This window comes from Leptosomus discolor, chromosome 3 (genome assembly GCF_034619465.1).
Source record: "Leptosomus discolor isolate bLepDis1 chromosome 3, bLepDis1.hap2, whole genome shotgun sequence".
In the NCBI taxonomy this organism is placed as follows: domain Eukaryota; kingdom Metazoa; phylum Chordata; class Aves; order Leptosomiformes; family Leptosomidae; genus Leptosomus; species Leptosomus discolor.
The window spans coordinates 80109252-80135820 of record NC_141393.1 but is presented as its reverse complement, the minus strand read 5'-3'; the positions used below and the strand labels follow the sequence as shown (position 1 = coordinate 80135820).

The following is a 26569-nucleotide window of genomic DNA, read 5'->3' as shown; positions in this document are numbered from 1 at the left end:
GCGGGCTTCCGCCGCCATGGCCCGCGCTGTTTGAAGCGGGGTGAGGAGCGGAGTCGTGTGGGGAGGGCAGCGGGTGCTTGGAGGGGGCTCCGGGGTGCTGTTGTTACCGACAGGGATCCCCTCGGACCCCTTTCCCGCCTCTCCCTTCCCCTCGTGGCGAGCGGCCCGTCGGAGGGCCCTGAGGCGGGCCAGCCCCTCTCGCCGCCAGCTCTCGGCCAGCCTGGGCCTATCGCTCTGGGTCCTCGGGGTGCCTGTCCCCCTCCCCCGCCGCCACCGGGCGCCCCACAGGAGCGGCGGCTGCCGTCGCTGAGCCGCGCCGCCCCGTGCTCCCCGTCCACCCGGGGCAGCCGTAGCTGGCGGCGGGCGGAGCGGCGCGACGGCGGAGGAGGGATCCCCGCCGGGGCGGGTGCCGGGCCTGCAAAGGCGGGCGGCGGAGGGATCCCCGTGCTGCTGGAGGAGGGCGGGCGGCGGCAGCGCCTTGCTGCGGGGAAGGCTGCCCCCACCTTAATATCTCGCGTCCTCTCTGCTGCCAGGTTCTCGCTCCTCTGTTTTTAAATTTCGCTGGTCATGGGACAGCCAGGCAGGATCTATGTATTTGCTGTTGCCTTCTTAGGCGCCCTGCCAGTTGCGTGGGACTTTTGAAGTGACTGAGATGCGTTGTACAGGACATTTTTGGCAACTACTGTATAGTAGATTTTTCCAGTTTTCATAAGAGGCAATTCATGAATCTTCTCGTACTTTATGAATACATACAGAACTTGTTTTTTCTCAAAAAAGGCTATTTGTACAGAGTAATTTTTGTGTAGTGAATGTGGGAAGAGGTAGTGTGTGAAATGTACGTTTGCATTTGGAAATTCAGTATTTCCTTTTTTGTGTTTTTCTCTTTTTCCCACCTTTTTTTTTCCTGTTTGCCTTATTTTGGTATCTTTGAAAGTATCTTTGCAAACAGTATTCACATACATCTAAAAATGTTTTGATATTACTTATTTTAGTCATATGTGTGGTACCAATGGAATATAGTACGTGGACTTGCAATAGAAGTGCTGCTGATGAAGACCTGCTTGAAAGTTTACAGTCATTACGGAGTCAGCTGAGGAGAACTGAAAAAAACTTACAAACTGTAGAGGAAGAGCTTTCCAGGTACGAGTGTGTTTGGGAATGAGAACAGCCTGTCTCTTGTAGTGTAAATCTGTCTTACACTGTGTAATAGATTATGGCAAGTAACTTCTTTTGAGCTTTTCCTTTGAATGCTCCTTATGAACAATTTAAAAATAATAAGGAAAAATGGTGTAGCAACTTTTTGCTCTCCCTCAGCACTAGTACCAGTGAACGTTATGGCCACGGCTTCGATGAGGCTGTAGACTTCACTCTGGAGGACCTTGTTCAGCCTAATTGCAGCTATCAAGGCTTTTCCAACTGTAAGAAGAATGCTGGTAAAACATCTTGCCAGGATTTTCAAAGAAACTCTGAAGTAAATATTGCCCTTTATTACTTACTCTTATTGCTTTGGTTTTCTGTTCTTTTCTACATTTATGATGGTTTTTGTTGCTTTTAGGGCTTGAAGTTAATATACTCTAGCATTGGGCAATTATCTCAATGGAGATATGATTTAAATATATTCTGCAGAGTTTCCATTGATGTATATATATTGCTTACATGTGCATATATAGGAATGTGTGCGTATATATATAAAAAAAATCCCTTTTTTTATGTCTAGTCTTACTCAGTATCTGCAACTTCTGCTAAAACTGTGGAAGAAAATGAACATCTTAAGGAGAAGCTGGATGCCCTTCATGAGCAAAATGCATCTTTGACTTCTCAGAACCACTACCTAAAGAACAGAGTGGAAACAATGAACTTGGAATTGATGCAATCAAAAACAAGAGTATGTGTTTTTAGTGTATTCATCAAAAAGAAAAACAAACCCCAAACCCAAAAAACCACCCCAGTGACCATGACTTTTGAGTCTGTAATTCCAAGCAAAGTGTGCTGTTTTTTTTTTCTTGTCTTAATCTACTTAATTGAACTTTGAAGTTTAATATTCTATTTTTTCATAATATTCAGCATTAATCTTGGAACAGAATAGTTTGGAATCTATTTCTCTGTGAGCAAAACAACTATATTAATTATGAATTCTATCTATTCATGTTCCAAATTTAATCTAAAGCCAGTAAGTCACAGAATAAAGAATACATTATGTAAAAAAAAAAAAAAAGTTCAATAATATATTTAGTACTGTATGTTCATATGTCTGAGCTACGTTAGGATTAAGGGCCATGAAGATGATGAGGGGACTGGAGCATCTCCCCTATGAGGAAAGGCTGAGAGACCTGGGGCTCTTTAGCCTGGAGAAGAGAGGACTGAGAGGGGACTTTATAAATACTTATAAATATCTAAAGGGTGAGTGTCAAGAGAACGGGGCCAGACTCTTCCCAGTGGCCCCAGCGACGGGACAAGGGGCAATGGGCACAAACTTGATCATGGGAAGTTCTGCCTCAACATGAGGAAAAACTTCTTTACCCTGAGGGTGACAGAGCACTGGAACAGGCTGCCCAGGGAGGCTGTGGAGTCTCCTTCCCTGGAGATATTCAAAACCCGCCTGGATGTGGTCCTGTGTGACCTGCTCTGGGTGAACCTGCTTTAGCAGGGGGGTTGGACTAGGTGATCTCCAGAGGTCCCTTCCAGCCCTGACCATCCTGTGATTAATGTGAATAATAATGGCACAGTAGTCATTTGTCTAGGAAATGAAAAATGTTGACCTTTCAGGTTGGATTAATATTGCTATTTTGAAAAGGGGAAGGTGAGTTAGAAGGAAATACTTTATCTAATAAATCATCACTGATCCAATATACACTTATATGTACCATTTTTTTCAGGACAACTGTGTTCTTGTTCTTGTTTATATCTAACATTAATAAAACATAGCTATGCTTAGTGCTTTTTGTATGTAAGAAACGTTATCTCCAAGACACTACAAATAAGTAGATAAACAAAATGTTTGACTGTGGCATGGAACGAATAAATAGTGGAATGCAACCTTTCAGGGAAAAGCAGGAGACAAGATCAACATGTGAAGAAACCACTGCTAGACAGCATATCACACTGGAATGGTGATAGGGAACTGGAAGGTTGTTAAATGAACAGAAAATGGAGATCACTTTGTGTAGATGAACAAGCATCTTCTACAGTAAGGTTAAGAGCGCCATGTCATGCAGTGAGCAGATTGTTCTTATGCATCTCACTTGAAGGTACACATGCAAGTGTTAATGAAACCCCAAATATGTTTGTATTTCAGATTTCTTTTCTTGAATCGACTTTAGATACACATTTAATCAGCATACCGAAGCTGAAAGAACAGATTGTAAACTTGGAAGCAGAAGTTTCAGCTCAAGATAAAGTTCTGAGGTATGACATAATTGCTGGTACTATGTGGGTCATGTAATCGGGAGCTTGAAACTCATTTCAGAGCCCTATATAGGAGGAGGGGGGTGTTCTATTTTGTGCTGAATGTACTTCAAGAAACGGAGACAAAAATAGTGAAGACTGGTAAAAGAAACTCTGGGTAGTGAGACACTGGCACAGGCTGCCCAGAGCAGCCGTGGCTGCCCCCTCCCTGGCAGTGCTCAAGGCCAGGTTGGATGGGGCTGGGAGCAACCTGGTCTGGGGGGAGGTGTTGTTGCCCACAGCAGGGGGTTGGAACTAGATGACCTTTAAGGTCCCTTCCAGCCCAAACCATTCGGTGATTCTATGATAACATACACTAAACGTGAATGTGCCCTTATAACTGACTAGAGTGATTGTATGCTACAACACTGCATATCTTCTGTACTTAACAAGCGTATGTATTTTGAAACATGGCCCTGGAGCGTGTGGTGTAAAGGATTCTTTCTTCATGAATATATTGATCAAGGGAAATGGCCAAATAAAGCTGATGTAAATGGTGTCCAGAGGCTGTCAGGAAGACATACCTGGCTGTCAGTCTATCTTACGACCTCACACTATATAATATTTAATTACTACCTCAATAGTCTGTCTTCACAAAAGAAGTAAAAATACTTATATTTAATTTATACTTTAGTGGTGTTCCCATGTGTGTATCCTGACCAGTCATACCTATTACCAGAAAAATGGTGGTTTCTGTGTTCAGATCTCATGACCTGAAGTCAGCCATCTGGGTCCTTGGCATCATGACTCCTGATGCCTCTTGATGAGGTTTAGACACCACTCCAGACTGCAGACATACCCTTGGGGAGTCTGGAGACTATGGATGTTCCAAACCTAGTTTTGAGAGTTGCAGTGTGTTTGATTAGTGCTTCTCTTCACGTGCAGATAAAGACCACAAAAATCTAGGTTATTTACAAAAACGTTCCTGTTTTTTTATTATGCTTTGTTTATTTGCTAGAGATGCAGAAGATAAACTAGATCAAAGCCGGAAAATAGGAATGGAAAGAGAAAACATGTTGCAAAGATATAAAAAGGTCTATAAAAATCTGAAAATGGAGTTAATTGAACGAAGCAAGCAAGGAAAGAGGTAGCTACATAATTTTAATAAATTGAATACAGAATAATAGTACGTGAGTGTTTATCTCCATTGGCAGATGTTTACTTTGTGGAACCAAGTTATTTCTCTGCTTTAAAGGATGTTATTTAAAAAAAAAAAAAGGGAGAAATTCTGTGTGAAGACACTTAGTATTTAAATGGGCACTTTTTAAATATTGAAATTTGCTGGTAGTTGCAGGCTGGTATCATACACTAGTAACCAGTTTATCACCTGTTTTTCCCTTCAGATTAGATGTACTGCAGTGGAGAGATGGAATGTGTCCAGAATATAGTTTTCACTAATTATTTTTGACTTTGTCTTGCAAGAACCTACAGTGTATGCTCGGTACTCGGTATTCAACAGTACTGAGTGCTGTATTGTTGGGGTTGGTGTGAGGAAAGCAATAAAAGCACGACTTAATTGAGAGACTATTTTTATATTATCCTTAATCTTACCTGTCTCTGGCATACTGTTGAAAAGGGTGCTGTAATTCCATCCCAATCCCCATTTCCCTTTCCTGTTACCTCCTATAGCCTAGTGGTTGTGTGGTTAATGGGACGATTAGGCAATTTCTTTTGACTGTTGGAAGTTACCATATACAATCCTATCCCTGCAAAATGTAATTTTAAAGAAATAAGAGGAACAAATACACAGATTCCTACCTGCCCAATTCATTTAACTGCATTACCTGGGGCAAAAATTGACTGAATTAATGACTTAGGAAAACATTTCTTGAGCCTTTTGAATGCAACCCCCTTGTTTGGCTTGTTTATCTACCCATGGAATTACCTCTAACCTTCCTATAGGGAGACAAATGGAAATACTGTGGGGCTTGTGCTGCTGGTGAAGTGCGTTGATTTGTGTTCACTGTTCATTCAGAGCATGTGGGGTTGGAACTAGTTGTGCTGAGTTACTAGTTGCAAATGTAAATATTTTGGTGCTTTAGAAAAACTGAGCTTCTGCCAGGTGTTAAAGGCAGTGTATGGTGTTATGGTTAGTTTTAACTATTGTTAGAGTCTGCTTTTAATCAGTAATTACAGCCACTTAGTATTCTTTGGCCAAGCAAACTGAAGTGCTTTAGACTAACGCTATTTTTGTTTTTCTGGAATCCCTTTATCCCCTCCTCTGAATACTTCTGCTGTCTCCAAATGGGCAGTGGTCCTCAAACTGAGAAACACCGATCTGAGGGCAGGCTGTGCTTAGATGAGGCCCTTGCCCTGTCCCCACAGTTCCCTTAGTGGAACAGGAACAAATGTTGCTGAGCAGGGGTAATTCTTGCGTGCCTGTGTTGCGTGTCCTGAGCAGGCTGCATACCTGAACTGCCCGGGGTTACTGTTCCAGCTTCCTCCCTAGTGAGCAACGGCAGGGGAAAGTAAGAGAGGGGCAGGGGCGAAACAGTAGGCAATCTGGGTTGCTCACCTGGTATCATCCCAGTCTCAGCTGCTTTTACTATTATTGATGCCAACTCTCCAGTATCCTTGAAATAATTTATCCTTTGATCAGTTCCTGTCAGTCTCACCACAATTCCATCACAAGAGCTCTCTGCAGTATCAAAGCCTTTTCTAGTTCCCCTTAAGCAGTTTGAATTTTAAGGGGCGCTGCTATCTTCGGCTGCCTTATCATGTGTGCTATCCCAGCTCCTACAGCGGGCTTTTACTGGTAGGGACAGGAGGATGGTTTGAATCAAATTCTTTTTGAAGGGGAATCAGAAGTATTTATTTTTACATTCTTAGTCTTATTGGAATTTTGATTATGTTAATATAAAAAATGGTATTTAAAATTAATTTATGCCTCACGTGAAACTTTTTTTATCTAGGACTTGGAAAGTTGGAAGAAGAAAGGAAGTTACCTGAGGCAATTAATCTAATTGTTTTTACTAACTGGAGGAGATAGTTACATAATGACTGAAACTTGTGATTTTTAAAATTAGCGTGCTTCTTTGCAGAGCAGAACAGCAAAGAAATGAAGCTTTGTTGAACGCAGAGGAGCTGACAAGAAATTTCAAAAAGTATAAAGAGCAAATAACTGAAAAGTTAGAAAAGGTAAGAGTTTTTTCTTCACTTCTTTTTGCCACGCTGTTAGGATTTTGCTTCTTCCAACAAGCTAGGCAGCGAACAGCAACGGGTTCAGCAGTGGGTCAATTGTTTCTGCTTGTTGGTGGCAAAGTCCTAAGAGAGGTGGGATGGGACAGGGTAAGCAACTGCTTGTGGTGATAACTTCAGTTATCCAGTTTTAAACTGTCTTCGCACAGTCTGGACAGTCTGCGTCTTTGAGGTATCCTACTACTGCTGCTGTTTCTTCTTTCTCTTGCTTGCCAGCTGGGAAGTTTACATTTTAAAAGTATATGATCCTTTTAAAAGAACCCTTTTGACTCCATCTGTATGACCTGTTCAGAGAAAGATGAAGAGCTAAGGTGAAAATGAAGTCATCTCCCAAAGTTTTAGTGGTCAAAATTGTTAATGCTTCCTGCCTTGAGGGTGGAGAAAATGCAGACCTGAGACAGCTCTTATAGAGAAATTTTATTTGATTAGACTTCTTTCCTTGTGGAAGAAGATTGCCAACCACAAATATGCCCTAAAATATTAAACTAAAGTAACATTAATTTTTTTCCCAAATGATAGAAAGAAAGAAAACTTCTTAGCCTTTCTTATTTTCTTCACAACAGTGATTAACAGAATTATGTACAGGCTTACCAGAAAGAAAAAAAAGAAACAGTGTAGTGTTTATGGGATACTTCTAAAAAAGCCTGTTGGCCATGGGTAGATTATTGTTGTACAGTAACAAAAAAAATTGCTTTTTAAGGTTAAAGCTGAAGAAGTAGTCTTGGGAAAACGTTTAATTAATTGTGAAAAAGAAAAAGAGAAGTTGAATGAAAAGTGTGTCAGCTACAGAAAGGATCTAGACATCCTAGAAGAGCAATTGAGGTAATGCAAAGGCTTTTAAAAATCTCCGTATGGTTATTTGAGAAGAAATGCCATGTTACAGCTGTCACTGTGAATGTGCTGCTCAGTTCACAGTTCAAACCAAATTAGGACCAGCATCAGCGAACACTTAGGATCAGTATCAGCAATACAACAGGCAAACTGTAATACAGAACAGGTAAACAATGTTAGCATACACTTACAAATTCCTAAATTCCTTTCTATAACTAATCCTTAAAAGTTCTAGTCCCACATGCTGCCACGTATTCACAGCAACAAACAACACCCCACCAGGCCTTCTGGGAGCACAGGGTCCCTTGCTCACACCCTGCTTCTGTGGCAGACGTGGGTACTCTGGCCTTATACATACCTGTTCTGCTGCCTGCAGACCACTAAGGTACACGCCAATGAGAAAACACCCCATGAGCGCACTCACAGGGCCAGGTGTGAGTCCCTGCTTGTTGCACACCATATTGTCAGTCCCCAGCTAGCATGAAGGATACTGTTGGGATCCGATGGGGAGGCTGCACTCGGGCCTGAACAGAGGTGATGCTGGCTGCAACTTCTGGAAGTGTCAAACCAAGTGCTGCTCTGTTCCCACTCTAGAGTCTTTTCCCACTGTTATAAATTTTTATGCTCCTTGTATGTATCTTTTCAAGATGAATCCCGCTTTGTTTCACAGGTCCTTTGGTGCTTCCCTTAGTACTTTCATGAGGGAGGACAGCCATCAGCTGGTTGTGTTTACTGTTATTAGGTTTGGACAAACACCTTCTCGTTTGGGTATCCCATTCACATACGCTGTTCACACTCACGTTTCTGTCTTAACAATTATTCTTTAGGCCATTTTGGCAAGGGTGGGCAGTGTGGGAGCACTCTTACGCTAGCCTGGCCCTGTTTAATAGCTCTCTATTGCTGATGGGGGTCTTTCCTCTAGACTGCCCTCTTTTCTGCACTAACTTTTACTGGGTTTGGCACTCATCAGGACCTTTGCTGAGCTGATTAAGTTTTCTGAACCAACAGGTACCTAAAAAAGTAAATAATTTGTGATGGGCTAAAAAGACAATTGGCTCATTTACAGTCAGATATGGGGGGAGAGAAGAAATAGGACCTTCCTTCTCTTTTCAGTAGTAGAATGCTGGACTAGCTCAGCCTTAGTACATTATTTTCATTCATTGTGATTTTAGGTATTGTTATATAGTTATTTTGTCCTGTTCTCAAATTTCCTTGGCTTCAGCACAGTTAAAGCCACCTTGATATGTTTCCTATTAGTGACTCACCTGATAGCGCTTAAAACTTTAAGTTGCTGAAGAATGAGAAGTAGTTTGTTCTCTCCTTTTGTTTGCTGATAGCAGTTTGCACCTTGGTCCTGAGGAACAGTGAAAGCTTAGTAAAGCAGTGAAAGCTTTTCTGTCCTTTGCGTAGAGCTAATCCTAAACTGAGAGGGAGGAAACTAGTAAAACAGTGTAGTTATGGCAAGTTATTCTAGTACATTTAATAGTGAAAACCCGCTATGTTGAGCTATACCTTTTAAATGGATATACTTTTTTAGGCAATTAAAAGAAGAGAATCATAGCACAAAAGAAGAAATTAAGACTCTAGAGGCAAAGAACACTGAAGTGATATCAATGCTGACTCGGTCTGATCAGAAGATCATTGAGCTTCAGAGTGAACTTAGTGAAAAAGAAATAGTACTTAAAGAGAAGAATGCTCTAGTAAGTGAAAACGCAGAGCTGAGAGCACTTACTGCACAGCAACATAACCGCTTGAAATTATGCCATCAAGAAATTGAGGACTCGAGGGAAGAGCTCAACAGACTAGAAACCATTATTTCCCAGTTATCTCTAAGCACACCTGAAGAGGTACAGTGACTGATACATCCTTTGAAGTTGTATTGTGTGTCTTAAACAATTCTAACTGATGTTGCATGGAAATCCTGTGATGTTCTTGAGAAGTAATCAGAGTAAAATATCTCTGGTTTTCAAGATGCATGGATGACGTGTTTTCTTAATTTAAATATTGTATGTTTGTCTCCTCATTTAAGAACAAGGAATAGGAGCTTTGGAATTGATTAATCAGCAAGCATTTAAAATTACGCTTTCCATTCCTGTGGTCTGTGTATTGATTCTTCAGATGTGTGTCTGTTCTCAAAAAGATGATGACGTCCCGTTCTGGGATGCAGAGGTTCTCAGTACAACAGTATGGCTTTTCCCATATGGCAGACACACTGTGTCACACAGCCAGAGTTGATGGGTCAGCCTCAGCAATGGAAAAATCAGAGCAGGAGAGGTATTTGTAGGAACATTATTTTTCTGGGAAAGAGAAGGCACAGCTTCCCTGACTGCGAATGAACTTCTGTTTTACCAGGATGAACCCTGGATTATGAGCCTGAAGCTTGTACTGGTGAAGTTTATCACTAAACTGGTTGTGATTGGTAGAGTCATGGAAAAAACCCAAAAGTTGTGAACTGACTGGGGCTACTGGAGGAGCTATTTGGGAAGTCAGGAAGGGTTAGACAGACATGAGGTCAGGTGTACAGATTGCATCAGATACCTTTATTTTTGAAGTATAAGTGTGAGTAGCTGTAGTGAAAACAAAATCCAAGGGGTGCTTTCTATATGATTTTGAAATTGCCCAAGTGTTGTCTGCTGAAGATGGTACAGTAATTTTGTATAAAAATGGTGTTTTGGGCTGTTGTGACCATAGACATTTATTTGGAAGAGCCTTAACAATTGTTTTAGGGCCCTTTTCGGAAAATTCAGTTGCATTTTCTGGAAAAAATTGGGATTATTGTGATAGTTTAGTGAAATATTCAGAAGCCCTCTGTAACTTGAGGAAAAAATGGTAATAAATGCAGTCACTGAAATCTGAAAGGAAGCATGATGTGAGAAGTTCAAAATGTGGAATTACTGATAGTATCTCCATTTACTTATTTGTTTCACAGCAGAAATGTTCATGCTTCAGTACCTATACAAAGATATGTAAAGGAATGGCCTCAGTTTCAGAGGGTCTTAATGCCTGTAATGTCTACTAATAAGACAAACCTGCAGTGCTCTGCAAGCACTTACGTAGGAGAATAATATTAATGATCAAGTTACACAAACTTTTAACATCCTGATGTGTGCATCTTCAAATGTATATGCTAGTGTAACACATGAATTAATCATGCTGTGAAGCAATAAAAAGTCGATTTTTGCATTGATCTTGGCTTTCCCTTAACTTTTAGATTAAATGGCACCAGCTATCCAGTTCCTCAGCAAAGGAAGCGCTCTCTGAATCTAGCTGTGAATTGAAGAAACCTTTGATTGCAGACCCAAGGTATAACTTTCTGGTTACTGAATTATTGCAAGAACAGGCAGGTGATAAGGTGGTGTTAGAACTAGCATGTGGAAGGAATGTTAAATAATTGTCTCCTCCTTTTTAATAGAGTTAAACTGGCAATGAAAGAAGCAGAAATTCAAAAGCCTCGTGCAAACTTAACTATCTGTACCGGAGCTGAGCATCTTTCTAATGATAATGAAGGACAAGAGAATAGCAGGTTATGTGTCCTGGAAACAGAGCCTGTCAAACTGATCAGCAGTGAAGGAGGTAAGCTTACAAAATAGCTGTGCAGTTCTGTCTGATGAATCTCCAGAATAGGAGTTTTTGGTGGGGTTTAAATTGGTTTTATAGTGTTTTTTAAATGCATCTCTGTATGTGTTAGTTCAATATGCTGTCATTAAATCATATTCCTCCTCTCTTTGGTTTGTATGATTATTTGCTTGATTGCTGGTTTGTATGTTCTTTTATAAACTGATCTTAAATGTATTTCTTCTACTTTGAGAGAGGAGAAAATGTCAACAATTGGAACTTATCAGCAAACAATTTGAAAAGGAGAGGCAAAGATTCAAGAAAGAGATAGAAGAGTTACGCACTAAACTGACAAAAGCAGATGATGAGAATTCCTCTTTGCAGACCAGCATGGCTCAGAGAGCCAGGCAGTTTCAAGTCATACAGGAAGATCTATTGAAGAAGGCTTCAAAAACTAGTAGCTTAAAGAGAGAAGTAAGTTTTAGCAGCACTGGAAAAAAAAAGTCACTTTTTTGCTTAGTTTGATAATCAAAGTTAGTTAAGGCAATGGTTGTGGAAAAACTGTAATTGCCGTATTAGTTTTTAAATCTGGCTTATTTAAGAACTATTGTAAATAAACTTTTGAGCAAGCAGAAAAACTTAAAGGTAGCAGCCTTAATTTGTTAGTTGTCAGGAATCTCACTTTTAAAGTCAGCAGGCTTTACTACTGCTATTTTGGTTTGTTATGTGGAAAATATGCACAGTCTTGTTGCTTTGGTGTGGTTGAATTAATGTGTAATCTTATGAAATAGATGTCGAAGGAACAGTTGTATTTGTCCTTATTAAATGTTAGTACACTTGCCAGAGATTAGCATCATTACCAGAGAGTTGCAAAAGAAAGAAATTAAGCTTCAGCTAGCTCTTCTCTGGTTGAATAAGTTAAAATACTAATTTTTACATTCTGGTGCTAATGTGTTTATAGAATTCCAGCGTAATAGGATTTGCAGTATTTCCTAAGAATGGCCATAAGTGTTATAAGCCTGTAATAGCTAATTCACCCCTATGGCACTGATAATTATAAGGAGTTGGATAAATCTGAGGTGAATTGTCCTGAATTCTTCTCTGTAAGTAACAAAGTTCAATAGATCATACAAAAATAAACAAACAAATAATTAATTAAAAATACTAGGAAATAGTAGTAGCTAAAATGGAATTGGTGGTAAGAAAGTGTGTGCAAGTACTTGAATAAATCGTGAACAGTTGTCTTCATGCTGTTTTGTGCCATGTTTAACTTCAGATAACAAAGAAATCTTCTCAACTTTCTGCACTTGAAAAACAGTTGGAAGAAAAGACTACTGCACATTCTGCTGCTGCAGCAAGAAACATGGAGTTGGAACAGGAACTCATGGTAAAATGTTCTCAGTGAGAAACTACATTTATGTGAAAAGACATAAATGGAGATTAAAGTTTGAGTTAAAACAGTATTATTCCACGTATTCAAAATGGATAGACTTTCAGATCTGCTAAGTTTTTAGATGGTGCAGTTTTTAAAAGCTGAATCTTGCTTCAAATAAAACATCTTTTTTCCTGCTTTTGAACATGGTAAGTTATTAATGGACGTGTTGCTTTTTCCTCGTGATGATACATGCAATGAAAATCCGGTCCTGTTGAAATCGGTTGTAGCATTGCCATTTGTTTTGGTGAAGTACGTGTAGACCTGTGAATAAAAAAGTCTTCTAAAGGGTCATAAGTGAAGAAGGTGATCTAACACTTGCAGTGCTGTAAAGTCTGGTCTGGGTATAGTTATACAAACTTCTTTAGTTTTGGGATGAGGTCTAAGGTTGTTAGAGAAGGAAACTATTTATGTGGTCTCCTCGAAATGGAAACCTGTATTTTAAAGATTCCATCTATCCATATGAACACAGAATTTCTTTTAGTCTTTGTTAGAAGTTCCTTGCTCCAGTTGCTCTAATCTGTGCCGGTAGTCCACCTTGACAGACACCCTGTCTGTGGTGTGGCTGCATTTAGTGGCATTCTGTACCTGTGTGATAGGCGTGACATTCTTTGAGATGAAGCATAGTGTGTATAACATCAGTATTTGCTGTGGTGTTCTTTTATGAAATCTAGGAACTCGATAATCCAATAAAACACGATTTAACATCTCTGCTAAATGCCTTTATTAAGTCCTTTTTGTTGTTGCTCTTTCTGAGGGAAAAAACAGACGCATTCATGAGTTGGAAACAGCTATCAGTGAAGAACGTGACCAAATAACTTCTGCTTTTGAAAAAGCAAAGTTGGTTCACCTTGAGCAGCACAAAGAGATGGAGAAACAGATTGAACTGGTAAGACCGACCTTCTTCTGTGCTACTATGGATGAGTGATATACTTGGTAACTTTTTTCCGATGTTAACTTCTCTGTCTTTTTAGTAACTCTGAGGCAGATGTCCATTAAAAAGTGATATCTTCTCCTTACATCTCCTGATTTTTAGTTCATTTTCCATCTAACACTACACAATCTAATGGTTTCCCTCAGAGTTATTCATACTCTCTTTTCTGCTCAACTGAAGAGAAATAGGGACTTGGGAAGAATACTGTTGTTCTTTGCTCCAAACACCTAGCAAAAAAAAAAAGTACAGCTTTTTTGCCTACTGGGGTTAGACCATGACATTTTCTAACAATATTCTTTTGTTTGCTGAACCTCTGCCAGCCTGAGCCTTAGGAGCATCTGTATTCAGGGAGAACTGTCGGTAGGTTTTTCAGTCTTTAGAGAAGAATTTTGTTGCTTTATGTGATTAGAACTATAACTGTGGCTATTTCTAGCTTGTAATCTTTTAGTAAAGAACGCATGCATGTCTTGCTGTCTTGGCTGATGACAGACAATTACACCCTGCCTGCCCTCTTGATTCTCCTGTTGCATTAAAATATTAAGTGTTTGGGATTTTTTTGATATTTTTAAGACTGCGCAATACCGTTGGTGGCAGGAATGTATTTGCTTTTTGTTCTTAAAGCGACGGGTGAATAGAACTGAATGACATATTTAGATGCACAAATTTTCTGAAAAAGCTTATTAAGATGATAAACTATGAATTACTTACGGACAGCTTCAGGCACAGCTGGAGAAGAAGCATCAACAATTCGTTGAACAAGAGAAAATGATAAGTGTTTTGCAGCAAGATGTTATACATCAACAGCATCACATTGAATCATTGGATGGGCTGCTGGTAGAAAGCAGAGAGGTGAGGTTGGCTCTTGACTTTCTTTAAAAGCAAATCAAACAAGTGACTAATAACGATGAAAAGCATGTCCATAAACACATGGAAAATTTGGAGGAAAATGGAAGGTACTTATGTTTTTGCTGCTTAATTCTTGTTTGAGTAATTAACTGAATCTAGTGTAGTCCCCAGCTGCTACTACTACTATGTATTGTGCAAACTTTAATGACCTTTCGATATTTTCTATCTCGGCATTCTGTTTATGGCTGTGGTTTGCCCCTTGGGCCTCTCGCTCTAATCAAAGAAAGAGATCTGGATAAAGAACAGTTGCATCTGTTCTGCACTAGGTGGAAAACCAAGACTGTTCTATTGTGGCAATGTTTTATTCCTTTTCATAATTCCTGCTGCTGCAGAATATGAAGGGACACCTATCAGGAACCAGATTCGCTTCAGAGGATGATGTATACAAGTACAGTATACAAGCAATTGTGATGTAAATACACTGATCTGTTTTTTTTTCCTGATTCTTAATATGAGGTTTTTGTTAGTTAAATTACTGTTACTATATTTATATTTTGTTCTCTCGAATAAAAATATGTGTACAAATAGGAAATGGAAAATCAAAATGTCCAGAAAGATCAAGGATTGAAAGTGCTGAAAAGTCAGTTAACAGAAGAAAGAATCAAAGTAAGCTCTCTGTAATTTTCAGTTTTCAATTAGTAGTTTTAAAGTTTACAGTAATGGCGTATTTCCTTTCATCCTCTATAGAACAACTATATCAAGGCTGCTTTATAGAAATTTGTCTCATGTAAGTATTGCAGAATTTGTTAACCTGCAGTCTTTCCATTTTTTTTAATTAAAAGAAATATGATGAAACCTGCTGTAAGAGATTATGCAATGCGTAATTGCTTTATAAAATTACTGTAGTTACAAATAGGGCAGATTTGGACTTGTACTCTTAAAGTAAAACGTTTAACAAAGATGATGTGTAGGTTTTTGCTCTAGGTATGACATATATTTTAGACACATGTGATATTACAATATTGGTCACATTTTTAGCCACCTATACCTCTTCCTAGTGTTTGCCTGATAAATATTTTCCATGCTTGCAACAGTATTTTAATAAACCGTTGCCAAGTGGTGATTTACCACAGTTGGGTTTCAAACCGTATTAAATCTTCAGGATATAACTAGGAGAAGATACTGGGGACTTAGCTGGTAGCATGCTCTGTCTGAACTTGTTGGACCAGTTTTCTATCCAAGTGGCTTTGTAGTATTTGGGATGTTTTCCAGAGACTTAAAATTAACACCCGTTATCGGTTCTCTTCAAAAAGCTCTTGATTCGGGTGGGGGAAGAGGTTATACAATCCAGTACAGTTTAGAAAACTGGCAGCACTGAAGGCATTAGCCAGCTTGCAGCTACATTCAGCAGCTACGTTCAGCACAGTTCTCTCATTGATGGGAAGAGTCATCTTAGCATTGAAACCAAACAGTTAAGAAAAGTTTAATTACTATGCCTTAAGACCTGGGGGTTTGTTCGTTATAATTTTTATCTGTTCAAGGTTATAATGTATTTGTTAGAGATGACTCAAATCTAAATTAGTAGCAAAAGGGTAAAATAGATTAACAGTGTTGACGTTGCTAAAAGCTTTTTCTTTCCGTTTTGGTAGAACTCAGGCACTGTCTCTCAGTGCAGAAAGGAAAAAAAAGGCTATTTAGTAGCTTTCTGAGAGGAATTGTGTTAAAACCTGAATGTTATTTTTGAAAAAGACTTGTCACAACTCACATATGATGATCATTCCAAATTTATTTATACAATTCTATATGTAATAAAATGTGGTGGATTAATGATTTGGTATTGGGCATATGTTTACTTTTAAATTCTAGCTACTGACAAATAATGAATATCTTCACATAACTGATAGTCTCATCTGTTTAAACACAGTCTAAAATATTGTAATTTAATTTCACAAATAACTTTAATTTCTGAATACTATTTAAGTTTTAAAGTTTATCATAATCTCCTATGCCTATTTTAATACTCTTCAGGTAAAAATCTAGCTTTTCAGACGTTTTACACAAAGATGGTTTTTAACACTTTTTTTTAGACTAGTTAATAAAAACCATGCCATGCCAAAACCATGCCATGCCATTTTAAGTAATCTGTTACATTCAACTAGGTGAGACAACTTGAGTCGGCGCTAGATGCATGTAAGGAAGAAATTGCATTGTATTTGAGTCAGTCACAAGAAAATAAGGAGATATTTGAAAATCAGCTCAAAAAAAAATCTGAAGAGGTAACAGCTTGTTTTGACAACTCTTCTGTATTGCAGAGAACACTTGTTATGAGTGATTTAAGCTAACAGTTTGCCTGTGAAGTAAGGGACAAAGCATTTGCAGCAGGAACTGTGAATAGGAAGTAAGCTGGGAAAAGGCTATACATTTTGTGAGCGTCAAGGGGAAAATCATAACTAAGAAACACTGGATAAGCTTAGGGAAAAGTACCAAGATAAATGAATTGTTGAAAGAAGTAATAAAATCAGAACTAAGTGAGAGAAAGCATTATCTTGGGAAAAAATTGAGAGCGCGCTATTGCGCTATAAACTTAGGTGCATGCAGTTGATTTGTGTGTCAAGGATCTTAATGAGGAAGAAGTCCTGGGCATAAGCAAATTTGTAGTTCAAGCCCGTGAATTTTATCACACTTTCCACTACTACATGAAAGCAAGAAAGAATTAAGTTTAAATATTATTAGTATGAATTTTTATTTGTGGGGATGGCTAACCACATGAACTACTTATCATAGTGAGCTGTTCATGTCAGTGCTGCCCCACCTGCTGAGGGATAGGCTTTAGTCAGGCAGAGATTACTAGACCCTGTACAGGAGTAACTGGATGGAAATCTGTGGTGTTTACACATGAGCCTGTGATGTTTACTGTGGCTTTCTAAGCCTTAGGATCTGTTGTTCTTATACTGTGTATGAAGGGACTGGATGCTGTGTGAAACTCAAGGGTAGCAAGTGAGGCTTTGTAATTGTGACCAATGTTTTCGTAAGTAGGTGACAGAGTCACTGCTTCCACTTTGGGGTGAGCAGTTAGTGATTTTCCCCCCGCCGCCCCCCAAAGAACATTTCTTTTATTCAGAAAATTCTTGTCACTCATCACTGAGAAATCAGGCCATTCAACACGTGACAAGTTAGGCACTCGGAATTCTTGTCTTTTATTAGAATGGCTGTTGTCACAGAGGCAGGAATAAATAGAGAGGAGGACTGAGAACAAAATCTCAAGGGGAAAACAAGGACTTTCTGAGAAATAAAGTAAGAAGAGTGACAGGAAAAAAAGTACTTCAGTAATTCAGAAATGAAAACTCTGTAACCTGTCTTTTTAAAATACTGACCAATTTGGATATATTTAGAAAGCAAGAAATCAAGAACTGTTAAAAGTTACTTCTTTCCTCACTTTATAAAGCACAACTCAGTCATGAATTATGGGATGTGTTATGCACTGTTGAAACGGTAATGCAACTAAATTCAGAGCCAGAAGATGTAGTGAATCGTAGGTGTGATTCTGTGCTCGTTAAGAATGAAGAGAATAGCTGATGCCAGTGCAAATAAAAATGTTTTGTTGTAATGGAAAATAAATGTTTTTTCAGGTTCATTATTTACAGAAAGAAATAAAACTAAAAGATCAGAATATTCAGGACACAAGCGAACAAAATGTTCTCCTGCAACAAACTTTGCATCATCAGCAGCAGATGTTACAGCAAGAAACTATTAGAAATGGGGAGCTGGAAGATAATCAAATAAAACTTGAAAAACAGGTACAGTATGGTAAGAAGTGACTACATAAAGACAGATAATTAAATGCTTTCATGTATGTCTTTGTAATACCTTTAGAATCTGAATGTTTCTTTGCTATCTGAGTCGATATATCTAAAATAAAGACTTTAGTGGTTTGTTCTGTGCTGTCAAACTCTAGCTAGCATCAGGGTGGCTACGTACTTGGAAAATCAAACTTTAGACTGCAATTAAGGAGAGGTGTATTGAAATTCAGACAGTCAAATCTTGTTATATTTACTGGAAACTATTTGTCTTTCAAATGTGACTGCAAAGTTCTAGTCTTAAATTATATGCAATTTTAGACTATAAAGAAATCTGTTGTGTTAAAACTCACTATGTGAGTTGCAAGACAAGGATGTGTATTTCTTCGGTATGTAGTTGAAAAGTACCAACACTTTTTGAATACCATTTTAAATAGGTATCAAATTTGGAACAAGAGCTTCAGAAGCAGAAAGCATATGCAGAAGACGAGTTGAGAAGGGTAGAGGAGAAACTTCACCTAGCTGCTCAGGAAGCAGATTTAAACAGCCGGAAGGTGGATGATCTTAATGGTACAATCAGGTAGGTTTAGAATAACGGAGAGGTATATTCTGCAGATATCCATATCAATAAGGCTTGCTGTCTGAAATGCTATTCAGCTATGTAGTCATACAATTCAGTCTCAGTGTGAGCATAGACTGGCAATCAGCAGGGAAGTTTCTAACTAGCAGAGACTCGAGTTTCTGGAACAGTCTTCCCATGGAATTAATGGGTGTCCCAGCGACCTATTTAGCCTTAAGATGGCCCTTTATAATGCAATTCAATTCATAAATACATCAAGTGGCTTGTAATCCTAGGTGCTGCATTCTAGGAGGGCTTGGTAGTCTTAAAGAATGTGGTTTTGATTGCAAGAAAAGCCTACTTAATGTGACTTTTTTATTGCTATCTTATTGGCAAATGCGTGTCATCTTAAAGCATGTAAGGACATATATGTTGCTTTTGTTATTACAAAGTTAATTTTACAGAATTCTTCTACATGCTTCTCTTTAGACAAATGAAGTCAGAGATGGATCGGTGCAAGAATGAACTTACTGCTATGGAAAAAGAAGTAGTGCAATTGAAACGAGATGGCAAAGACAAAGCAATGCAGATCAATCAGTTGGATATGACTTTGGAAGAAGCACGATCAGAGCTCCATGCAAAGGCAAATGAGGGTAATTTTGCTGTTGTGTTTCTCAGGCTTCCTTTCATCATGCTGTTTCTCTGTATGTACTAGATTAGACATTTTCCCCTTGTTTTATAATCAAGTCCATGAGATTGAAAATATGATTATTTTAATGGAGGGGTTACTATTTTTTTTACATGTGTTGGTAATTCCATAGTGTTTAAAAGAAAGAAGAAAAAAACCAAACCAACCCCTAGAAAACACCCTTCCCTCCAAATAAACAACCTCCCCATCCCCCAAAAAATGTTTGTGTTTTTTAATGTAGCTTTAGAAATCCTCACTTCGGTGGGATGTACCTTCACCCAGCTGAAATGAATACGTAGTTCTCCCTGTAAATTGGTAATGCAGGTTCTTAATGTGGTAAGCAAACGGGACACACAGATTTAATAAAGGCATATGCTATTAAAAATGATTCAGCTCTTTAAAACAAAGAAAAAACCACAAGAGTCTACACAAATAACAAACTTTCCAACCCCTCCTCCATTTAATTTTACCATTCTTTTAAACCAGGGACTTACTAGCAATTCTGCTTGCTTTTCCATAGCAGTACATGTTCAGTTAGTATGTTGTCGTTGTCTCTGTACTTTCTCTTTGGCGAAATGTTTTTGGATACATCCTCATATTTCAAGTCAATTTTAGATTATGAGCTGAATAAAACCAGCAAAGACTTAGGTTCTATGAAAAGGGGGTTATATAACCTCAGAAGTGACTGTTTTTCTAGGTTTTCCTAAAAATACTGAGAATTGATTATGACCACAAGTGCTAGGTGTTGCATGAAGACCCTGACTTACTGATGATTAAACGTTTTGCGTTCTGTGCAAAACAGTGAATGATTTAGAAGATAAGCTGCTTCAAAGTGAGACTTGCCACAGGGAAGCCTTGCAGAAAATAGCAGAACTAGAATCTGCATTACAGGACGCCCATGGAGAATTAAAAATCACTTCAGCGCAGCTTCGGGAATTGCAAGATGCCTTACAGAACGCACAGTCCTCTCTGGAGGAGAAGCATGCTGCTATCATGGATCTAACAACTGAGCTCAGGTAAGCTGGTATCTTTTCCATCATGAAAACTTAGTTGTGTCCGTTTTTCCTTAGCAATAGCAAGTAGTTTGGATGGTCTTTTGGTTATCTTACCAGCTCTCTGTAATTTTTAGGTAGCTTGTGGCTGTAAAATAACTTGATGCAGTAGCTCCCCAGTTCACTTTTAATTTCTAGAGTTGGTGCTGAATTCTTTTTTGGGAATTCTGTTTTAAAACTGCTGAAATTATTTTCTGAATCCCAAGGTTATGAAATAATTGTAAGAGCAATTACTTCCTTTTATAGTTAAATTGTCCTGTTTCCTTTCTGCCCATGAATTAACATTACTTTCTTCTGTACTATTCTTTTTTTAAGAACATGTTGTCATGATAACCAATTAAATAACTTGAATTTTTGTCCAGTGGTGCCAGTGACAGGACAACGAGCACAAACTGGAGCACGGGAAGTTCTGCCTCAACATGAGGAAAAACTTCTTTACCCTGAGGGTGACAGAGCACTGGAACAGGGAGGCTGTGGAGTCTCCTTCCCTGGAGATATTCAAAACCCGCCTGGACACGGTCCTGTGTGACCTGCTCTGGGTGAACCTGCTTTAGCGGGGGGGTTGGACTAGGTGATCTCCAGAGGTCCCTTCCGACTGCGACCGTTCTGTGATTCTGTGAATAATTAATTTATTGGGAAATTGCCTCCTGGAATATAGTTATCAGAATTGTTCCATTTGGGTTTGTTTCCTTGCAATCAATTAGTTTTTTCACATTTTAGAGTAATTTGGCTTTAAGTAATAGATCTCATGATTTTCAAGCTGTATACTTGAAACTAAGCAACCGAATGTGCGTTAAGCAATTAAACATATGCAAATTTCAGGTATTGCAAGGGAGAAATTGAAGACAAAAACCAAGAACTCCTTGACATGGACCAAGCACTGAAAGAAAGGAATTGGGAGCTGAAACAAAGAGCAGCTCAGGTCAGGTCACTTTAAGTATGTTACTGGCAATTATTCTTGTTATGTAGTAGATAACTTCTAGAAAGTCTGCTAGGTTTAATTGCCTTCACAAATCATTCCAAACTGTACTGTCAATATAGCCTCCTCACAACCAGCTGATGTTACTGAAGTCTTACGGTACCAGGAACATCAGGTTGTGCTCCCGTAAGGGACCACAGGCTACTGTTTGGCTAGAACAGAAGCTTTGTGCAAACCTGTCCCATAATTCTTCCTTAGTGATAAAGTTACAGGACAACTGTTGTCGTCTTAGTATTTGATAAAACGAAGGAAAGATCTGCCCTGAAGTTTGCTTGGAAGGGATAGATTCCTTTCCTTGCTTGCACTTGAGCGTATTTGCGTAGCTCTAAAGCAGCCTCTAAATATGAAACAGTATCTTTGTTGAGAATAAGTTTCTGTAGCTCACTTGAAATATTTTCAGTCTTTTGGTCTGCCTTTAGGATTTGATACCCATCATGGAAAAACTATTCTTCTGTCACAGCCTTCTAATAGCTACTTCCTGCAGGAGTTACCAGCCTTTGTATCCAAGAATATTTGAGGTGCAGAGAATGTGGGGTGGGGATTTAAAAAAAAAAAAAAAAAATCTTTTCAAGGAACTGACACTGTAAGGAGGCCAGACCTTCCGATATATTCCTGCTGCAGCAGCCTGTGAGCTGCTCTGGCAATTCATCGAAGCAATAGAATTTTTTTTGCTTTGGCAAAATTTGGCACTTACTAGCAAGATGTATCAGTGTTCTAAGCTACTCGTTACATTCCATTTAAAATGAGAACTAGGTTTGTATTCTGTGTACCCAAGGACCAAATATTCAGTTATGGACTTTTTCCCAATTTTCCCCCTTTGTCTTTGTGTTTGGCCCCTATTTTTTAAACGAGATACCTAAAGTGCATTTTTATATTGACTGCTTGAGAGATTATTCTTGAGACTACAAAGGGATAGTTTCATACCTTTTGCTGTCGTATTTTGTAACATTACTTCTTAAATTCTGCCTACTAGTTCAAAATAAAATATTTCCTTTTCTTCCCTTTTTACCTCTAGATTGCACAGTTGGATATGACTGTTCGTGAACATAGGGCAGAAATGGAACAACAAATAATCCGGTTACAGTGCAATTTAGAGAAGTCTGAGTTAGAAATTAAGGAATGCAATAAACAGGTAATTAGTGTTAAGTTTCCCTAAGAAAGGGCAGCTAAGTCTATGAGAAACTCTGGGTCTAGCACACAACAGCTGGCCAGGTTTAATCTAGAAGAGTAAAACTGGTTCGTTATTGTAGGGAGAGAGAAGGGAATATCTTAATAATGTACTGGAAAAAATATTTCATGTTTGTCAATTAAAACTAAAAATTTTGCAGGGAAATACCAGTATAAAAATGAAAATTGGTTTTTTTTTTTACTTGATTTGATACACTTCCAAACTGCTCTTTTAATAGAGGAAAATGTTGACAAAATAAAAATAAAATAAAAAATTGACAAGAGAATCCAAAGTCAGAGGTAATACCGATGGTATTTGTGAGTTTTGTTTAGGGTGTTTTGATTTTTTTAACAGTCTAAAATATCTGTTCTGACTTAATGGCATTTTCTGTTCAGATTGAGAGCTTAGAGAAGAAACTCCAACATTCTAAAGATAAGCTTCGTGAAAAAGAGTTTGAATTGCTCCAGAGAGATCAAGAAACAAATCAGCTGAAGAAAAAAATTGAAAGAAAACAACAGGGACTAGAAGCTCTTGAAAAGGTAAAATGTTCCTTCGATACACAAGAAATTACCAGTTTTTAATGCCATTACCGTAACTGCCTAGAAGGAATGATACAGTGTCTCTTTAGAATTACTTCTCCCCAAGTAATTGTATTGTATATCCTGGTGTTTGCTTAATCTTAATGTCCTGAAGTTAAACCAGTTTAATGATTTAAAATTACAAATTTAATGGCACTCTCTTAATTGTCTGCTTTGTGGAGAAATTTGGATATTGACTGTCTTTAGTAACCTGATGTTCTGGCTATGGACATGGTCTTCCGTGAAATGAAACGAAACAGTATGCTGTATGATGAGAGCTTGTTATGACTTGGGTATCCATCTGGTGAAAATAGTCGCGTCAAAAGAGCGCTGAGATCTAGCACGCTTCTGGGAACGAGGAGAGAGACTGGTTTGGCATAGTGACTGGGAGTGTACAGCTAAAGTAGAGAAGACAGCTCGTTATACTTTATGAATGATACACATCTTTGGTTTGGGGCATCAATCTGCAGTGAAGGTCTTGTAACAATACAGCACTCTGCTACCCTTAGGAGTTGTAAGTATAACAAATAAAGAATCTGGAAACATCTTACTGAATGTTCAGGATGGCTTTTTAATTTTTCTAGGAAACTGAAGTAATTTTTATTTAAAAAAAAAAAGGCAGATTTGACTTACAGCAAATTAATCTTTTGTGGCCACAGTTCTTTACTGAAACATTAAATAAAGATGTGTTAAAAATGGTAAGTGAAGTAAGAAAAACATTAGTGCTTACAAAGATTGATTAAGAAAAAAATGAGTAATTTTTACAACATTTTTGTGAAAATATGCATAGGGTAAAAATATTTGGAAGTTATTGTAATAATCTTTCATTCATTAGCTGTAAGCTGATTATATGCTACTTATAGATGTCTGTGTACTCTATAGCATTCCTCAAAGAATTAAGCATCTAGCTAAACATGAATAGATAGAACATAATCACTTCTATATGTGTCAGTGACAGGAGCCCTAGTAGAATGTGATGTTATGAAATATTAGTGGCTGGTATGGCCCCTGTTGTGCCACAGTGCTGGCTAATGTAAACATAGCTGCTGTGGGTCATGTACTGGAGACACCTTTTTGTTGATCACCTAATAGTCCTGTTCAGTTTTTTCTGTAAATGAACTGTCAAATAATTAGGTCCAGCATGTAAGCCTGTTTTTTAAAGGGGGGTGGGGGAGCTAAACCTCTAGAAATTAACAAAAAACAACCCAACCCCAGACATAGTGTGTTTGGCTGTGTTTATTTCTGTGTACTGTAGAAAATCCAGAATACTCACATTAATGTTGGAAGATTTTCTGTCACTTTGTATTGGTGGGAATCATAGCTGGCTTTCCTCTTGGTACTTGATTCCTTGATACTCCTGATAGGGTTTTTACAAACATTTCCTGACTTGTTAGAAACTTAAGTTGTTAGGGACTTAAACACAATAATGCAGTTCAACACGAAACCTTAAGCCTTACACAGAGGAGTTATTTCAAAAGATAGTGTTCCTTTAAACTGTACAAAATTTTTAAAGGGATTTGTATATGAAGATTTTATCTCAAAAGACTCTGCATAATATTTTCCTATGTATCTGCTAGAACTTAATGTATGTTGAGAAACTTGTAAATTATGCTCATTTTAAAAGCAAATGCACTTCAACTACTAGAACAGTGAACAAAAATGCATTAATAACTTCAGTCTGGGGGACAGAATTTGACAAAGAAGCTGTGGACTTGACACCTCCAGCTAGTTTTGATGGATTTGTAAGATAAGTCATAATAATGAAAAGTATCATCTTGGTACAAATGGATTTACATACGGTAAATTAAGTGTAGAAGTTTAAAGGAAGGTTTTGATCACAGATATTTTCTTTCAGGGGCAAGAATTGTGAAGGAAGGAATGGACAAGCAGCAACCCAGGAATGCTGTTGCTGGCAATGTAATTGTGCATTCAAAGAGGAAATTTTAACATTGTATTTGTAAATAATGAATGTGGTTATTTGTACTGATGCAAAGGACAACCTTTTTATTTTTCCAACTGGTTTTGAGATTATTACCTTGATATAATATTGTCTTAATTTATTGTTGAGAAATAAATTTTATTTTTTAATTATCTTGAGTTGCAGGAATTAATTTCAGCTGTCATTTTTTCCAAGGATTTTAAACTGTGTCCTTGTGTTAGGGAGTGTGTTCTCTTTTTTTTGTACGCATCCAATGTTGCATACACAATCTTATTAAAAGTGACCTGTCTGTAAGATGCTTTAGGACACTGATTTGATCATAAACACTGGCAAAACCCACTCGCTTTACTCCAAGCAGTATCTTTCAGATGCAGAGGGGTGTGGGATAGGGCCATAAAGCTTGAACTTCTCCCCCCCACATCTCCAAACCAAAATCCATAAAAAAATTACTGTTGATTAAAATGGCATCATAACTATGTGTTCTAAAACATATTTATTTCTAGTTTTCCAAAAGAACTACACCATTTAGCGAGTACAAATGACTAGTGGCCCCATTTTCTAACACTTCTATATATACATAAGCATCAGAAACTGCAGATATGGTTACGAGGTCTAAATCTGAGTGATTAATGCAGACATGATTTATGTGCATTAAGACATGTGATTTATACTTCAGGAAGTCAACTTAGTGAAGTTATTTGATATAAAGCAGAGGAACAGAATTGAATGTATTGCAATTTAAAGATTAGGCCCAAGTATGTTTTATATGTTAAAAGTGTATCTTGGCCAACAAACGTACCTGTTGTATTTCAGCAGCTCTGCAGGTGGAAGGGGCTGAACTCCTTGGGTGGTGGGGTGGCCTTTCACTGTTACGTAAATAAGTTCTGCAGATGCAACTGTTCAACTTTAAGTGGTTTTACAAAACCAGGCACACATTTTGCTGCCATTGGTCAAGATACACTCATCTAAAGTATTCCTGCAGTTTCAGATTATTTATTTTGCTATTATGAAAATTAAGATGTAGCAAAAAAATACTGTTAAATTACAGAAATAAATATATTGTGTAGCTTAAATCAAACTATTAGTTTCTCTACATAATAGTAAATGAAAAACATTAGAATTAGGCTGACCAGTGTAATAATTGAAAAATATTGAACTACTTGGATTTTTTTTTTCTCCTCTATTGAGGCAGATCAATTTGTCTTCAGGCTGGAGATCTATGCACTAAATTTCAGGCCTATTTATTTATTCATTTATTTTAGAGCAAAGGAACATGTAAGCCCTTCAAACCAGGATTTCAAGTGGAAAATATAACCAGTCTGTAATTACAGTTGCATCACAACACTAGTGGAATTCCACGAACATAGTGTTGCATAAAGCCTTGCTTGCTCCTCCTACGTGCACTAAATATAAATGTGCATGAGCAGCAAAAGCAATTTGCCTAATACCTGAATCAGCTAAATAGCAGTTGCAGTAAAATTGTGCATCTGGATATGAACTTCTCTGGTAAAACTGTGGGTCAAACCTGACAAATAAGTAGAATCATAATTACATTTCCTCATTAACTTT

The 26569-nt window shown here is 38.1% G+C and overlaps 1 protein-coding gene across 1 annotated transcript; it reads left to right on the top strand.

Annotated features, from left to right (window-relative positions):
- Nucleotides 1–1009: 1009 nt before the first annotated feature.
- On the top strand, nt 1010–25048 carry CCDC18 (coiled-coil domain containing 18). Its single transcript, XM_086462755.1, has 24 exons — nt 1010–1140; nt 1315–1471; nt 1718–1885; nt 3296–3405; nt 4403–4531; nt 6486–6582; nt 7343–7464; nt 9011–9320; nt 10685–10776; nt 10886–11046; nt 11282–11502; nt 12305–12415; nt 13218–13349; nt 14109–14243; nt 14829–14906; nt 16400–16516; nt 17870–18037; nt 18475–18617; nt 19086–19249; nt 20087–20300; nt 21159–21258; nt 22331–22447; nt 22879–23022; nt 24917–25048. Exons 1-24 carry the CDS (start codon nt 1010–1012, stop codon nt 24929–24931), a joined length of 3336 nt encoding a protein of 1111 aa, XP_086318881.1. The 3' UTR covers nt 24932–25048.
- The last annotated feature ends 1521 nt before the right edge of the window (nt 25049–26569 follow it).

Bases quoted from the DNA above. Each gene is read 5' to 3' on its own strand.
- CCDC18 (XM_086462755.1), top strand. From the start codon at position 1,010: ATGGAATATAGTACGTGGACTTGCAATAGAAGTGCTGCTGATGAAGAC. The intron at 13,350-14,108 runs GTAAGACCGACC...ACTTACGGACAG, and splicing joins TGGAGAAACAGATTGAACTG to CTTCAGGCACAGCTGGAGAA. The intron at 18,618-19,085 runs GTAGGTTTAGAA...GCTTCTCTTTAG, and splicing joins GATCTTAATGGTACAATCAG to ACAAATGAAGTCAGAGATGG.